Below are 18,027 nucleotides of genomic sequence, written 5' to 3'. Positions count from 1 at the left end.
TCGCTGTGGGCAGTTTTCAAGGTTGCAGGTTACTGTTTTGGTTTTTTCTGCCTCGCCGGTTGGTCCCCCCTCCCCACTGCTAGTTGCTTTTTTTTTTTGAGTGTTCTTTTTGGCCCTCCTCACCTTGAGTGCCCCCCACACATATACACACTCCTCAAGCATATTAGTGAAAGGAGGAAGGTTAGAAATAGAATTTCAGACTAAGACTGAAAGATGCTGTGAACCGCTGTGTGGAGAGTGATGAGGGAAAAAGCAGATGTGCTAAACAAATACATCTGTTCTGTGTTCATGGAAGGAAAACTTGCATAACAACTAGAAAGTTGAAAAAGATACATATGAGAATGGTGTAGATATCACACCATTCATGGATGAAAGTGTTTATGAAAAGCTTGAAAAACTGAAGGTGGACAAAGCTATGGGACTGGATGGGATCCCTCTCCTTGGGATACTGAGGGAGTGCAGAGGTTCTGGTGGGTCCTCTTAAAAGATATGTTTAGTAATCTGAGACAAGAGAGTTCTGTGGAACTGGAGAAGAGCCGTGTGATCTTTCTTCACAGAAAAGTGGTGACAGAAGTAGGAGACTATAGGCCTTAAGCCTTACTTTATCAAGTGGTTAGAAAACCAATGGAGGTGCTGATGAATGAAAGGATACTGAATTTTCTGGAAACCAATGGGTTACAAGATCAAAGGCAGCATGGTTTTACCAAAGGAAAGTCATGCCAAATGAATCTGATTTCTTTGAATGGGTGCCCAGAGAACTGGAATGAGGACACGTGCTAAATGTACTATATTTGGGTTTCAGCAAAGAACAACATGGCTCCTCATAGGAGGCTTCTGAATAAATTCGACGGTCTGAAGTTAGAACCAAAAGTGGTGAACTTGATTAGAAACTGGGGACCATTTCACTGCACAACAGGAGATAGATTGGCCTTGAAGGGGGAGACAAACCAATTGTGTTTGAAATTTTTCCAGGTTATTTGGACCCCTGCACACTAAAGTAAATTCTGACTTTAAAATAAAGTCCAAACTTCTCAACTTTCAGGCTAGAGGTGAGATACCTGATTCTTCTCTTAAATTTAATGCTTATTGCTTAATTAATTAATTAGCCCTGTGAAACCTTTTCTTTCTTTCTATCTTGTCCTGCCAAGCTCTGATTGATAGGAAGAGAGAGGAGAGGCTGTTAAAACAGCATTGAATTCATTTGAGACTCAAAAGTAACATTTTACACAGCTGTAATTATTGGGAATATTTAGATTAAAAAGTTATAATTCTTAGACAATTTTAAAGGTTAATTCAATTGGAAATTCTTTGGTCCTGATCCCACCCAGCTAGAGAATTCCCTTGATAAAACAGCAGTTAGCTGACACTTGGGGACTTATAATCCCACCCACCCCAGGGTTTTCCACTCATTTATAGCCAAACCAAACCTCATTAACTTTACTCCTCAATCATACACAGGCAATCTTGCAGCCTGTTAACTCCAACATAGTACACCTGTTCATACCCATTTCAACCAATCAGGATGACTTTTATTCTCTGCAATAATTGTGGTGCTTTAGTTTCAAGGCAAATCATCTGGAGACTGAAAGCTTGTCCTATCTGTCTTCAGCTATCTACTTTAAAACAAGAGCTCTAAAAGTAATGCAAGAATTAGATGCAATTAAAGCAACTTATAGGACTGTGCAGAATCATAACTTCTCACCACTGCCTCAAAAAATAAAACCACATAAGAACAGATGGTTCACAGTAGGCTCAGGCAGACTTCGTCATGTGACACAAAAGCATCCACCAGCACAAGTGTTGCCACTACAAAATTCTTTTGCTCCACTACAGCATTGCGATGTTCCTGAAAATAAAACTGAGGCAGAACAAAAACCAAGGAAGGTGGAAAAAAAGATAAGAAGGTACCCAAAGAGAAAAGACACCCCCAAATCACTAAAACCGAAACACATACTAGGAAATGTAGATGGAAAGCGATGACCACAAATGCTCATAGTCTAAGCAATAAAATTCATGACCTTCAAGCCCTGATGTTGGAGGCAGACTTGGACATAGTTGCAGTCACAGAGACATGGCTCAATGGTTTCCATGAATGGGATGTAAACATACTAGGCTATAATCTTTTTAGGAAGGACAGAGAGGGGCGTAAAGGTGGAGGAGTAGCTCTGTATGTGAGAAATGATATCGCAGCGACTGAAATGACAGGAAACTGGGGAAAGGAAGAAGCGATATGGATCACCTTAAAAAGAGAGATGGAACCTCTGTCCACGTGGGCGTTGTCTACAGACCCCCGACACAATTGGAGGAACTAGATAAAGATCTGATCGCTGATATTCATAAGTTGGCGAAGAAAAGAGAGGTGCTGTTGTTGGGAGATTTTAATCTGCCAGATGTAGATTGGAAGGTTCCATCTGCCAAATCTGAAAGAAGTAGACAGATTGTGGATGCTTTCCAAAGTGCTCTGCTCAGACAAATGGTGACGGAACCCACGAGGGAGGGAGCAACGTTGGATCTGGTGCTCACAAATGGGAATAGTGTGTCAAATGTCAGAGTGGGTGCACACCTGAAAAGCAGTGACCATCAAACGGTTTGGTTTGATATGACGGCTGAAGTGCAGGGCGGACACTCTAAACTCAAAGTCCTGGATTTCAAGCGTGCTGACTTCAGTAAAATGGGCGAATACCTGAGAAAGGAGCTGATGGGCTGGGAGGACGTACGAGAAGTGGAAGGACAGTGGTCCAGGCTGAAAGAAGTAATAAATAGGGCCACAGACCTTTATGTAAGGAGAGTAACTAAAAGCAAAAGAAAAAGGAAACCGATATGGTTCTCCAAGCAAGTGGCTGAGAAAATAAAGGCTAAAGAGTTGGCGTTCCAGAAATATAGAAAATCTCAAGAACAGGAACACGGGGAGGAATACCGGATGAAACTGAAAGAAGGCAAGAGAGAGGTACGTCTGGCGAAGGCGCAAGCGGAAGAACAAATGGCTAGAAATGGAAGAAGGGGAGACAAAAACTTCTTCAGGTATATTAGTGAAAGGAGAAAGACTAAAAACGGAATTGTGAGACTAAAAGATACAACAAAACGCTATGTAGAAAATGATGAAGAAAAAGCCAATTTGCTAAATAGATACTTTTGCTCTGTTTTCACAGAAGAAAATCCTGGAGAAGGACCGCGAGGGACTGGCAAAAGTACACCTGAGAATGGAGCGGATAGAGCACCGTTCACGGAAGAGAGTGTTTATCAACAACTTGGAAAGCTAAAGGTGGACAAAGCCATGGGACCGGACGGGATCCACCCCAGGATATTGAGGGAGCTCAGAGAGGTTCTGGCGGGTCCTCTTAAAGATTTAATAAATCCTTGGAGACTGGAGAGGTTCCGAGGGACTGGAGAACGGCGGAGGTGGTCCCTCTTCACAAAAGTGGTGATAGGGAAGAGGCTGGAAACTACAGGCCGGTAAGCATCACTTCGGTTATTGGTAAAGTAATGGAAGCGATGCTGAAGGAAAGGATAGTGAATTTCCTGGAAGCAAATAAGTTGCAAGATCCGAGACAACATGGTTTCACCAAAGGGAAATCGTGCCAAACGAATCTCATTGAATTCTTTGACTGGGTGACGGGAGAATTAAATCAAGGACGTGCTATAGACGTAATCTATTTAGATTTCAGCAAAGCTTTCGACACGGTTCCCCACAGGAGGCTCTTGAATAAACTAGATGGGCTGAAGATAGGACCCGAAGTGGTGAACTGGATTAGGAACTGGTTGACGGGCAGACGCCAGAGGGTGGTGGTGAATGGAGTTTGCTTGGAGGAGGGAAAGGTGAGTAGTGGAGTGCCTCAGGGATCGGTGCTGGGGACGATTCTGTTCAATATATTTGTGAGTGACATTGCAGAAGGGTTACGAGGTAAAGTTTGCCTTTTTGCGGATGACACCAAGATTTGCAACAGAGTGGACACCCCGGAGGGAGTGGAAAACATGAAAAAAGATCTGAAGAAGCTAGAAGAATGGTCTAACGTTTGGCAATTAAAATTCAATGCAAAGAAATGCAAAGTGATGCACTTAGGGAAATCCAAGGGAGACGTATGTGTTAGGCGGGGAGAGTCTGATTGGCACGGACGTGGAGAGGGATCTTGGGGTGATAGTATCCGAGGACCTGAAGGCGACGAAACAGTGTGACAAGGCGGTGGCCGTAGCTAGAAGATTGCTAGGCTGTATAGGGAGAGGTGTGACCAGCAGAAGAAGGGAGGTTTTAATGCCCCTGTATAAGACATTGGTGAGGCCCCACCTGGAGTACTGTGTTCAGTTTTGGAGGCCGTACCTTGCGAAGGATGTCAAAAAAATGGAAGCGGTGCAAAGAAAAGCTACGAGGATGGTATGAGATTTGCGTTCCAAAACGTATGAAGAGAGACTTGCTGACCTTAACATGTATACCCTGGAGGAAAGGAGGAACAGGGGTGATATGATACAGACGTTCAAATATTTGAAAGGTATTAATCCGCAAACAAATCTTTTCCGGAGATGGGAAGGCGGTAGAACGAGAGGACATGAAATGAGATTGAAGGGGGGCAGACTCAGAAAAGATGTCAGGAAGTATTTTTTCACGGAGAGGGTGGTGGATGCTTGGAATGCCCTCCCGCGGGAGGTGGTGGCGATGAAAACAGTAACGGAATTCAAACATGCATGGGATGTGCATAAAGGAATCCTATGCAGAAGGAATGGATCCTCAGAAGCTTAGCTACAATTGGGTGGCAGAGCAGGTGGGGGGGGGGGGGGAAGAGGGGTTGGTGGTTGGGAGGCGAGGATAGGGGAGGGCAGACTTTTATACGGTCTGTGCCAGAGCCGGTGATGGAAGGCGGGACAGGTGGTTGGGAGGCAGGAAAAACTGCTGGGCAGACTTATACGGTCTGTGCCCTGAGAAAGACAGGTACAAATCAAGGTAAGGTATACACATGAGTTTATCTTGGGCAGACTGGATGGACCATGCAGGTCTTTTTCTGCCGTCATCTACTATGTTACTATGTAACATGGCTCCTCATAGGAGGCTTCTGAATAAATTCGATGGTCTGAAGTTAGAACCAAAAGTGGTGAACTTGATTAGAAACTGGTTGACTGACAGTTGTCAGAGGATGGTGGTTTATAGAATTCACTTGGAGGAAAGAAGGATGAGTAGTGGAGTGCTTCAAGGATCAGTGCTGGGGCCAATTCTATTCAATATATTTGCGAGCAACACTGCCGAAGGGTTAGAAGGTAAAGTTTGCCTTCTTGTGGATGATACCACAATTTGCAATAGAGTGGATGTGAAAAGTAATGTCTGGAAGTTGGGTAAAGGGGTAAATTTAATGCAAAGAAGAACAGAGTGATGAACTTGGGGAGTAGAAATCCAAGGGAGCAGCAGTATGTGCTAGGACAGAGGCTGATATGCATGAACAGAGAGAGGGACCCGTGGGGTGACTGTGTCTAATGATCTCAAGGCTGAGTAGAAACTGAAGCATAACCAGCTGAAGAAAGGAAGTATTAATGCCCCTGTATAGGTTGTTGGCAAGGGCTCAATTTTGCATATTGTGTTCAGTTTTGGAGGCGTAAAGCAGTTCTGAAGAAGGCAACAAAAACGGTACTGGATTTGCGTTAAAAGACGAAAGAGAAGAGACTGAAGACCTGAACATGTATAACCTAAAGATACCATACCTTTCAAGTATTTAAATGTCAGTTTTAATATACAAACAAGTCTTTTCTAGAGATGAGAAAAAATGGTAAAACTAGATGACATGAATTCAGGTTGTAGGGGTGGCAGACTTAGGATTTAAGTCAGGAACTACTTTTTCATGGAGATGGTCGATGCTTGGAGGAGGAGGTAGTGAAGACTAAAACAGCAATGAATTCAAAAAGGTGCCAGATAAACACAGATGATCCCTAATTAGGAAGAATGGTAAATAAAAAAAAAAATTTGACCTCACAGATGTTGTGTTGAGTGGTGCTTAAATGGCAACTCCAGTTGCGAGGAATTAAGGTCAGTGACAGGAAGACTTCTACAGTCTGTGTCCCAAAAATGGCAAAGAAAGATCAAAATCATGTATTTTATACCACATTCATTGTTGGTTTAATCATGAATTGATAACAAATGTGACTGAGTAGACTGGCTGGACTGTTCAGGTCTTATCTGCTGTCATCTACTACGTTAAGAATGGTTCTTACCTGAATGGCTGTCTGTTTCAGTTGATGCTAGGAAGTCTCCTTCAAGCTGGTCATCCTCTGGTAGTGGCCTAGCAACAGTAAAATGCAGATGGTTGTCAAGCTTCTATAAAACAATTATTTTGACTTTTTGTTTTTAAACTTATCTGAGCAGTCAACCAAAAATATTACATGCTGCACCAGAGACTAATCTCTACATATGGAACAACAGACCCTGTGTCTGATGGGTCTACTCTTGGCACAAACAGCAGAGGTGGCAATCTGCACGTAAATAATCCACAAAAAAACTAGAGCAGACCAATATACTGGAACACCACAATATTTATTAAAACATCTGCCCGATGTGGCCACATTTCACCTTCCAAAGGCTGAGTTAAGGGCTTGCACTGTCCAATCAAAGAAAAAAAAATTTTAAACCCTGACAAATATTAGAAAATACTTCATCAAAAGAGCTAAGAAAATATTAATTAAAAACATATTTGTAAATAAAAACAGTCAGAGCTCATGAAAACCATATGAAATAATATTTGAAAAACAAAATTAAGAAGGGAACACAAATAAATCAAGGTTTCCATTATCCACCTTCAGTTTAGGTAGTTCTGCGCTATCCCCCTTTTTTTTTTTTTTAATTCATTTTTGTAATATGCTTCTGGTTGTTTTTAAGCTTTTTGAGATTTTGCTGCTGCTTGCTTTGAATATATTTCCCCCTATTAAGTGTATGTGCCCTTTGGGAACCCAATAGGTACCTGTCCATTTTAAATGTTGTTTTATCAAATGCTTTGTATGTATATTTTTATTTACACTAACTTATTGTGAACATCTAGTTAGTCGGATTAATGGAGACCTTGATTTATGTCTCCTTCTTATTTTGAAATATTATTTCATACGGTATTCATGAGCTCTGACTTTATTTACAAAGTATTTTTCTAATATTTGTGAGTTTTAATTTATTTTAAATGTATTATATGTATGAGCGTGAGTTTTTTCAGTTTGTGATGTTTTGAATTTTACTTTATGTATATTGATTGGCCAGCGTGAGCCTCTGACGCAGCCTCTGGAAGGCGAAACATGGCCACATCGGGCAGATGTTGTAATAAATATTATGTTCCAGTATATTGGCCTGCTCTTGTTTTGTTTGTGGGTTTTCCTCTTGGTCTTTAAGGCTTCCAATTCAAATAAAACAAGCGCCAAAAAAGGCTAGTTCCACAAGTCTTCTCTGTCATGAGCTCTTATTCCCTCACACCTGTCTACCTTGGCCACTGCAGCAGTCTTCTAGCTCAGGAACAAGGACATTAGCTCCTCTGAACCCTAATACATACACACTCTTAAACCAACTAATAGTTGTTGCTCTTGTGCAATAGTTAGGACTGCTTTCTTCCCGCTGAAGCAGCAATTCCAGTCCTTACTGGTCCCAGCACTAGAAGTAACATTTCAGAATCATGTGTGTGTCTCCCATCTGCCAGCATAAAGCCCCATTACTTACTTGGGCAATAGTCAGGTCAAGCTTGGCTCTCTTTTCCCAATTTTTATTAAAGTTTTATAAAAAAGCATAAGTGGGCATTATGTTAAAACACATGCATAGTATTTGGTTTGCTGTACTCACAAGCAGAAAACAAAAGCATGCCAGCGGCAAGAGCAGCAGTGTTTCCAAAGCCTCACCAACTAAGATAAAGGCTCAGCCGGGGCTAAAGCAGTGGAGTTGGTGTGCTCTCTAAGGTAAGAAGAGTAGAGAAAGATGATGGAGGAACACACTGTGAAAGAGTGGAATTGGGCATTAGAAAGCAAGTGGGGACGGAGCCAAAACAGTAGAGTGGAAGAAGAGATTGTGGGGACTGGCATGCAGAGGGTACAGAAGGGAACCCATGGCTTTTAAGCAGCCATGAAATCTTACAAAACTAAAATAAAACATTTGAGTTATTTTACCTTTATACTTTTCATCCTAATGCTATATAAACACTCAACTGCCTCTTACGTGTAGCCAGATATGAATCTATGATTTATCAGATTTCCCCATTTGTATTAGGGACATGAAAAAGGATGAACTTTAACACAAACATATTTAACTCCAAGGCCAGAGCCTTTCCGTGACATCAAAAAGATGGCAGCAACAGCCTGAAGCTCCGGTCAAGCCCCAATACTACAGGTGGGATTTTTGGGATTCCCTCCTTAAGAACGCTATTATACTTGCTTGGTAGCTGCGATGTCCAAAAAAAATGTCCTGGTGAAATTAAGCATTATTTCCTGGCTGCTGGCAGTGACGATACAGATCTGGATTAGGCATATGTGAACTGTGGTGATGTGGAACAGTTGGATGCCTTGGAGGATTCTGAGATTTGTGATGCAGTGGTGTCACTTACAAACCCATATTACAGCCAATGCTGAATGAACTTAAGTGAGCCCTTCAGCAAGATTCCATGACGAGAATGAGCGTGTTAAAGGCCTTGATACAAGATCTGTGCAGAGGCCTGGAAGATCTGGGCTCCCGCACAGAAAAAAAACTGAACAAATCGAGACGCACATGGACTGTGCAAGACTACGGGCCACTAAGAGGGGTCCTGGAAACAGAGGGAGAGGAAAATTGTGGAGCCATTGTTCAGGATATATGTCAGCGCCTGTTAACTTCCTTGGAAGAGCTGAAACTTGACAGGGTGCATTGGGCCCTGGGGCCCCAACGCAACAATAAGCCTAGAGATTTTATAGCTTGTTTCCTCTCGTATGTAATTAAGGAAAGAGTGCTTTCTTCTGCTTGCAAACTGGGAGTTTTGCATTATCAAAGGAAGATTATTGAAATCCATCAGGATTTGTTGGCTTTAATTTTTGAAAAAGGATGAAAGATTTTAAAGATGTCACTACATTACTATAGAGAGAGCAAATCCATTATAAATGATTTTTTTTTCCTAAACATACCAGGTTAAAACTGCTTCTGAGGCTCGTACTCAATTATGCGGTGCAGGCTTATGGAAAGATCCAGAACCTGACATATCTTCTGCATCCCTGATAACTCACTCGACCACTCCAAGATGGCATCAAGTTCCTTAGCGCAGCAACAGATTGAAAAGATAATCTTTGGAAGCCTCGGAGTCTGGGGACCTTACTCTTAAGGACTTTTGAGAAATTCCAGACCTGCTCTGGTTTTTTTTCATGTACCAGTAATTCAAATATTTTATTTGCAGTTTGTTTAGATCTTAACTGGTGTTCTCTGGGATTTGTCATTGAACCCATAATTAATATAGTTATGGTTGTAGCTTGATTGCTATACTGAAGTGCAAAGTAAACAAGAGAGAACTGTTTAATGGAGGGGCTTGTTCTGGTGTTCTAATGAGACAATGTTTGGGGATTGTTGGGGCGGGGGAGGGGGTATGGGATAAAAAGGATATTCAAGTTTATATCTTTGTCCCTATTATGTGTGCTTTTTGCCTTACAGATTTACCTGCAATCTATACCCTTTGTCTTTTATTTTCATAGGAGAACTAGACTTGTAGGTACTTGGATTCCTGCTCTCTGGGGATGATTACAGTTAATGTCATATCATGGAATATTTGTGGCGTTAACTCTCCGATTAAACACAAAAAGATTTTGGTGGAGCTGCGCCGTCTGAGGGCAGGAATTGTATTTTTGCAGGAAATCCATTTAAGTGACCTTGAACACCAAAAACTCCAGAGCCATTACTATTCCGCAGCTCCAATTCTCAGATGGGCAGGCACTGCAATCCTCGTCAATAAGTCATTACCCTTTGTAAAGCATATATCTTACCATGACGCTCAGGGGCGATGGGTGGTGGTACATTGATCTGTATTTGCATGCAAAAAGCTGCTTTTTCGACGTTTGACGGTGCTGCACTGCACAGCTCAGACTGATGCTTATAACATTACTAACCTACAGAACAATACCCTTAGGAATCAGAATGTGCCCTTTCAAAATGATTCCACTGGGGCAGCAACAAGTGGTTGTTACTCCCCTTTCCATCCAGAAGGGGTCAGGAGCACCTTAAAGAGTTGACTGTTGCACAAAAAAGGGACTCCAGCAGGTTTAATAAAAAAAAACAAAACACTTAAGAATAGTTATTGAGCTCTGAGACAAAAAGAAGTGGGGAGAGCACGCAGAGCGTGAATCATGAATGTGTCTGTGTGTCTTGTGTAACAATAGGAAAATTGGAAGTGTGATTTGGAATGACAGCGAAAATATTCTGCTTAGAAACAGTAACAAAATGAAAGTGAAAGTGAGTTAGAGGTGTATTTTCAAAGCACTTAGACTTGCAAAGTTCCATAGGTAGGGTTACCATATGGCTCCAGAAAAAGGAGGACGGATTGAGCCAGCCGGGTTTTACTTCCATTGCTTTCAATGGAAGTAATTGAGCCAGCCGGATTTTACTTCCATTGCAAAGCAATGGAAGTAAAACCCGGCTGGCTCAATCCGTCCTCCTTTTTCTGGAGCCATATGGTAACTCTATCCATAGGTCATTAAGTGCTTTGAAAATGAGCACCATAGCGACATCTGGCTTTGATACATTGACAGTACTTCTCAACCCTCTCTTGGAGGCACACCTAGCCAGTCAGGTTTTCAGGATTACTACAAATATGTACTTGATAGATATTGGAAAGTCATGGAATGCAAATCTACCATGCATATTCATTGTGGTATTCCTGAAAACCCAACTGGATGTGTGTCTCCAGGAGAGGCTTGAGAAGCACAGCATTACCAGATTTTGAAGGAAAAACAGAAAATGATGGCAGATGGAGACCACATGGCTTAATCAGTCTGCTTATCTACAGCACAACTAATGTCTACTTTCCTTAGCGTGAGCAGCAGATGAATCCAGAAACCTATGGGTTGTGTCAATCTACCAGCAGGTGGAGTCAGAGAACAATGTTTTGCCCTGTGCCTTAAAAGACGTGACACTCCCTGGCCAGTCAGCATTCTCTATCTCCAGCAGGCGGATGGACGTGTGCCACAGGCTCCTGGCTTCTGGATAGCTCCTGTTCAGGCTTGGCCAGTTCAGTAGAGCTGGGGGTGTTCTGGGAATACGGTGTCAAGCTTTAGGGGGACACCTGTTTCCCAGGTCCCTCCCTCACCCCTTCTCCTCAGCCCTTCCTTCCTCACAGATTTGCCCAGTTTTGAAATGCAAAAAAAAAAAAAAAGTATATATAATAATAATAATAATAATTGAAGGTGCCTTGCGGTGGGCTCGCACTTTTTGTGCCTGCCAGCCATGGTGAGAGTGAGGTTGGCTCCAGTATCCTTCCTTCACACCTGCTGACACCTGTAGGTTTAGTTGCGGTGAGTGTATCTTTCCTTTCTGCCTTCAAGCATCTCTTTTTCTTCTCTATGGTGGCTTAATTGGTGAAGCGCTGCTCTTGCTGTGGTAAACAGAGAGACTCCAGTCTTTGTCCAGGAGGGTGCTCAAGTCAAGAGACCCTGGATTTTTCAGGCTCTGAGGTTGAGGCCGAGTCTTCCCACCTACGGGAATTGATGTTTGCTCCTTCAACGACAGAACCAGCGGTCATTTCGAATTCGCCCCCCACGGTTACCGCAGTTGAGGCGCAGCCTGCCTTACCCCAGCTTGCTGCTTTTCCCACTCTCATGGTTTCCGCGGGCAGTGCTGGGTCAATTCAAGGGAATTCCCTTGTTGAGGAATCAGAGGTTCCATTCTTGTTGACACAATCTGCGCCGGGGCTGATGTTTCCTGCCAAATTCACTTCCACTGTGAGCCTCCCTGTGACTGGGTCGGAGGCTACGGTTTCTAAGCGCTGGGAGTCTGGCTTGGATGGGGATTTGGATGCCTATCTTTCTCCTGGACCTTCTGTGGAAGGCAGGGACTCGTCCTCTCTGGTTGCGGCAGACTTGGACTTTTTAGAGGACGGAGACGCTTGCATCTAAGGTGAACATTCCCTCAGCAATACGGGTTTTCCATAAGGATGGGTTGCCTTTCCTTTTCGCCAAAGCTATACAGACTTTAAATATTCCTTCTCCTGATGCGCAAGTGGTGGCTTCCTGGAACACCAAGGTGGCTACTTCTAGAAGGCCCTCTAAGGCCCTCCCTGTTCATGAAGCCATGCATGAGTTGTTCTCTGCACAGTGGTCTATCCTGGATGTGGGGCTTCGGGTGGCGAAGGCAATGGCCTGCCTGTACCCGACAGCACACAATGATTTGGAGCACTTGAGGCTGCCTAAGTTGGATGACTTGGTACCAGCAGTGACCAAGAAGACCACGCTGCCGGTGGAAACTGGTATAGCCCTCAAGGACATGCAGGACCATAAACTCGAGTCTACTCTTAAAATGTCCTTTGAGGTGGCAGCCTTTGCTTTCAGCCGGCTGTCTGCTGTTCTGCGGCCCACACAGTCCCCCTGTGAACAGTAGGCGCTGCCTTCTTCCTCGTCTCTGGAATACTACCTCCCTCTGAGTTTTCTGATGAGGAAATGGAGTTGGCTTACTTAGCAGGCACGCTCTATGACTTAGAGCTTCAGCCAAGCAAATGGTTTTAACAGTGATAAGCCGTCACCCACCACTGGGCTGCAGACTTAGCATCCAGGCAACATTTGGTCCGGTTGCCATTTAAGGATAACCTTTTGTTTGGCTAGTACTTGGAGAAGTTGATCAAGGACTTTGGAGATTCTAGTCTCAGCACTTGCTGGAGGACAGGCCTTGCTCCTCTTTGTGGGGAAGCCAACAAAATGTCATGATTTCGTGATACCAGAAGGTATCACCTGGGCAATCCTTCTCTCCCGGTAAAATCTCAACCTCCACAGCGGCAGTCCTATCGGGCTGATAAACGCTCCTCTGGGGCTGCAGGTAGATCTCCTGTCCCTTCCCACCCTTCGCATCAATGAGGTGCTGGTCCTCTCCAAGGTCATGGTAGGGGGATGTTTGTCCCGCTATTTCAAGGAGTGGGCCAAGCTGACCATGGACCAGTGGATTTTAGCGTTTGTTCTAGACTGCTACAAACTCTAGTTCTCTTCTCCCATCAGAGATTTCTTTCTTGGAGCATCTGTGCGCCGCTTCCTTAAAGCGGGCAGAAGTCCATTCTTCCTTCTCTCGACTTCTTTACTTCAGGGTTGTTGTGCTAGCACCCAGTGTAGAGCATGGGCTCGGCCGTTACTCCATTTATTTCATGGTGCCTTGGAAGGGAGGTTCCTGCTGGCCCAGGCTAGATCTCAGGAGGGTGAAATCAGCCTTTGCGCATATGCCTTTTTTCGCATGGAAACCGTGAGATCTATCATTGCTGCTGTGGTGCAGCCCAGGGAGTTCCTCACTTCCCTAGATCTCAAGGAGTCTTGCTTGCATTTTCCCTTTTTGGCCTCCTCACCAGAAGTTTCTGTGCTTTGACATCGTGGAACAGCAGTTCCAATTTCAAGCACTACCTCTTGGCCTGGCAATGGTGCCAAGGACCTTTTTAAAGGTGATGGTGGTTGTGGCGGCAGGTTTGCTCCATGAATGGATTTGGGTTCTTTCCCGTCTGGACGATTGGCTCATCTGGGCTTTCTTGGTCCAAGACAGCCTACAGGCCACAGCTTGTGTACTGTCTCTAACTCCAACCTTTGGGCTGGGTGATCAATTTCCCCAGGAGCCACCTGGTGCCTTTTCAGACCTTGGGATACCTGGGAGTTCTTTTTTACTCTACTCTTGGCCAGGTGTTTCTCCTGCACCAGAGACGCCTCAGGTTGAAAGCCATGTGCTCCTCCTGTTGAGGAACCGTGTCCCCCGAGTTTGGGACAATGCCCAAATGTTGGGTCTGATGGCAGCCTCTTTGGGGGTTGTTCTGTGGGCTTGGGCCCACATGCATCCTCACCAGTGTTCTCTGTTGAGCCGCTGGTCCCTAGTCTCTAAGGACTATGAGAGACGTCTCATTTGGAAGTTGCCTGCCCGGTACAGTCTGCATTGGTAGCTTCCGTCAGCCAGTTTGATTCGGGGCTGTGCCCTTCAGGTTCCCGACTGGATAGTGGTGATCTCGGATGCCAGCCTTTCCGGGGGTGAAGCACATTGTCTCTCCCAGTATTCACAAGGCCTTTGGTCCCCCTGGAAGCTCAATGGCCCTTCAACCTATTGGAGCTTCGGGATGTCCACAAGGCTCTTCTGGCTTTTTAGCTACTTCTCCTGGGGATACCAGTGAGGATTCTCTTGGACAACTTGACAGCGGTTTCTTATATCAACCGCCAAGGGGATGCTCACAGTCCCCTCCTTGCGGAGCACACCAGTCTACTTCTTCAGTGAGTGGAATCTCATGTGCTGCAGCTCTTTGCGGCACACCTTGTGGGAGCAGAGAATGTTCAGGCTGACTTCTGACCCAGGACGCCTTGGATCCACGCTAATGGGAGCTCTCTCCCTTCAAGTTGATCGCCCAGCGCTGGGGGAACCCCGGGCTGTATTTAATGGCGGCCAGTGCTAGGTCTCTCGATTATTCAGCAGACGACGGGAGCGCGGTACTGATGCTCTACTGCTACAGGGGCCAGCGAAGCTGGTACTTTATGTCTTTCCTAAGTAGATACTGAACAACAGAGTTCTCCGCCATGTTCGGGCAGGGTCATTCTGGTGGCCTCAGACTGGCCCAAAAGTCCATGGTTCGTGGAATTGATCCGCTTGGTGGTAGAAGGGCCATTGCATCTTCCACCGATGCCCAACTTTCTCTGTCTGGATCTGGTCCTCAGGGAAAATCCCTCTCGCTTTGTTCTTATGGCCTGATTCTTGAGTGGGTGAAATTGAGGAGGAAGGGTTATTCTGACCCGATCATCATCATTTTGCTTCAGGCCAAGAAGTGATCTACTTCAGCAGCATACACTAGAGTGTGGCAGCACTTCGAATCCTTTTGCTACGACAGTGCAATTTCGCCATTTCCGGCTTCCTTGTGTAATCCGTTGGGTTGGTCGTGAGCCCTTGGGCCCTGGCCGAGGCCAGCAGGGCGCCGACCCAGGCCAAGGGGAGACCGACCCACCACCGCACACCCCAGCTACACAATACCCCCTAAGCTACCCCTCCCCACAGTCCCTCAGGAAGAAGGGAAATAGGCATACAGGCGGGCCTCGCGGCCGAACCGGAACCCACGCAGACAGAGCCACTGGTGCGAGCCTCACGGCTGAACTGGAACCCAATCACACACAGGGAGGGATGAAAGAACCCAGAGGGCCCCAAGAGGCCAGACACGCGCTGAAAACTAGCAATAGGGCAGAGGGGGAAACAAAGGACCAGAGCGGGCCACGCCCACGCAGGAGACTAGCGCAGGACAGGGAAACTAACACAGCAACCCCCCCCCCCCACCAGGGTAGGAGCCCCAGGCAGAAACCAGAGGAACCAAACACAAAAGGAAGGCAGAAAGCCTTTGCCTCAACCCCACTGTAGACAGAGGCACCCAGAACACAAAGGGTTAAGCTTGAAGCCAGCAGAGAGAGAGTGACATAAATCAACAAACAATCAGAGGGAGTGAGGCCCATCCAAACAAACACATAGGCAGAGGCAGGAATACAATACACACAGTACACAAAGGGTTAAACTCACTGAGCCAGCAGGCCGGGACACTGGGAAGAGAAATCTTTAAAACAAACAAACAAAGGAGAACGCTCTCACTCAGCCCAGAGCCCTGGAGGCTGAGCAATGCCCAGCCCCCACTAAACAAACGAGCAGCTGACCCTGATTACAGAGCTACCCACACACACACACAAACACAGCAGCAGCTAACCCAGAGGGAAGGAAAAGAATACTCTAAATCAACACAGATCCCTGTCAGAACCTAGAGCACGTTCTGAGAGAAACCTATCAGGCTTTCCTGTTACCACCAAATAAGTAACGCAAAAGCAGAGAAACTCTTCAGCTGCAGGCTAAAGTACTATCCCCTGACGTCAGCACAACTCCTGGCAGCCAATCAGAAGAGACGTCCCCCCTCCCCCTCAGCCAAACCGGCAGAATCATAACACCTTGCCGTACATTTTGGCTTTCTTGCCCTCTGGGTTGCAGAATGGCCTGGCAGCCAACTCCCTAGGGGTTCAGGCAGCTGCCCTGTATACACAAAAAGTAGCACATATGAGTTTATCTTGTTGGGCAGACTGGATGGACCATGCAGGTCTTTTTCTGTCGTCATCTACTATGTATATGTTATGTTATGTTACCAGGGTTGTATAGCTTACTCTAGGGAGCTGCGCAGCCTAAGCCTCCTGTCTTTCATCCGTGTCCGATTTGGAATTGGAATCTTGTGCTGAGGACACTTCAAGCCCCTCCATTTGACCCTTTATGTTCAGTCATGGTGCAGACCTCACCCTCTAGTCAGTTTTTCTAGTGGCTTCTCTTCTGCTCACAGAGTTTCACAGTTGTAGGCTCTCTCTTGCAGAGACCCATTTCTCTGCACCTGCTGGGGTGATGGTCCAGACTGTTCACTCCTTTTTGCCTAAGGTGGTTTCGCCTTTCCATCTTAATCAGCAGCTGTTTTTGCCAGCTTTTCAGGTGGCTCAGTATCCAAAGGACTTTCAGCGCTTGTGCTCTCTGGATGTTCGGCATGTTCTTCTTCAGTACCAGGAAGTTACTAATGACTTTCGTTGATCTGATCATCTTTTGTTGCTCTTTGCGGGCCCTCGCATGGCAAGACGGCTTCCAAGCCTTCTATTGCCCATTGCCTTCGGTAGGAGATTTCCTCTGCCTATTTTTCTGGCAGGGCGTTCTCCTCCAAACCAGTTGCTAGCTCGTGCTTTGGTGTCTCCCAGGGTAGAGACGAGTGTTGTGAATCTGGGTGAGATTTGCAGAGCAGCAACTTGGTCTAGGATTCTGCCTTTGGTTCTGTGGTCCTCGCGGCTGAGCCTGCATCTGTCTCTCTCCCCCCCACGTTTAGATACTGCTTTGCTACATACCACAGGTTTCTGAATTCATCTGCTGCTCATGCTAAGGAAAGAAAAAAAATATGTAAAATTACCTAATAATTTTCTTTCCCTTAGCAGCAGCAGATGAATCCAGGATCCCACCCTTTTCAGTTTCCCTGAGTCTGCTTCTAATACCTCTTTCTTGCATGAGTTGCTGCAAGGTTTTCTGGGATGTGGGGTCTCTGTGTGGTTTCTCCTATTTAGGATCTTGGTCTTTGCGTTCCTGGTGCATTGAATTTCTGTGAGGAGGGGTTCCTTAGACTGTGGACTTTGGTCTTCTCCTTCTGCTTTGGTACAAGTAATACTGACTGGCCAGGGAGTGTCATACCCTATAAGGCACAGGGCACAAAACTGCCCTCTATCTCCACCTGCTGGCAGATGGACACAACCCACAGGTTTCTGGATTCATCTGCAGCCACTAAAGCAAAGAAAATTACCTCAGCCTGGGAATTTACATAATTTTCCCATCCATTACAGATCCTCTGTACCTGTTCCATGCTTTCCTGAATTCAGATACAGTCTTCGTCTCCATCCTCTAGGAGGCTGTTCTATGCATCCACCACACTTTCCATAAAATATTTTCTTAGTCTATCCCCTTTCACCTTCATCTTACAACCCTTTGTTCCAGAGAGCATCCTTTCAATTGAAGAGGCCACTCCCCATGCATTTATATCATGGAAGTACTTAAAATGTCTCCTCTCTCCTCCCTTCCAAAGTATACATATTGAGATATGTGTCCTCCTATATGTTTTATGCTGAAGACCACTAGTAGCACCCCCTGGACTGACTCCACCCCGTTTGCATCTTTTTGAAGGTGTGATCTCCAGAATTGTACACAGTACTTTAAATAAGGTCTCACCAGAGACTTGTACAGAAGCACTATCATCTCTTTCTTCCTGCTAGTCATTCCTCTCCATATGCACCTAAGCTTCTTTCTTGCTTTTGCTGTCGCCTTTTCTACCTGTTTGTTTACCTTGAAATCATAAAACATGATAACTCCAAGTC

At 45.3% G+C, this 18,027-nt stretch overlaps 1 protein-coding gene across 4 annotated transcripts in view; it reads right to left on the bottom strand.

The window, feature by feature from the left end:
• BNIP2 (BCL2 interacting protein 2) overlaps positions 1-18,027 on the bottom strand; it is a 151,406-nt gene that overhangs the window by 106,291 nt on the left and 27,088 nt on the right. For all 4 annotated transcript variants that reach the window (XM_030188452.1, XM_030188453.1, XM_030188456.1 and 1 more), the window contains one exon: positions 6,190-6,257. In XM_030188452.1, the coding sequence (XP_030044312.1) occupies positions 6,190-6,257 (68 nt within the window). The remainder of the gene's footprint in view (positions 1-6,189; positions 6,258-18,027) is intronic.

The sequence above is a fragment of the Microcaecilia unicolor genome, chromosome 1 (assembly GCF_901765095.1).
Source record: "Microcaecilia unicolor chromosome 1, aMicUni1.1, whole genome shotgun sequence".
Classification (NCBI taxonomy): Eukaryota; Metazoa; Chordata; class Amphibia; order Gymnophiona; family Siphonopidae; genus Microcaecilia; species Microcaecilia unicolor.
The sequence above is the reverse complement of the archived record's forward strand: the minus strand, read 5'-3'. Positions and strand labels throughout refer to the sequence as shown.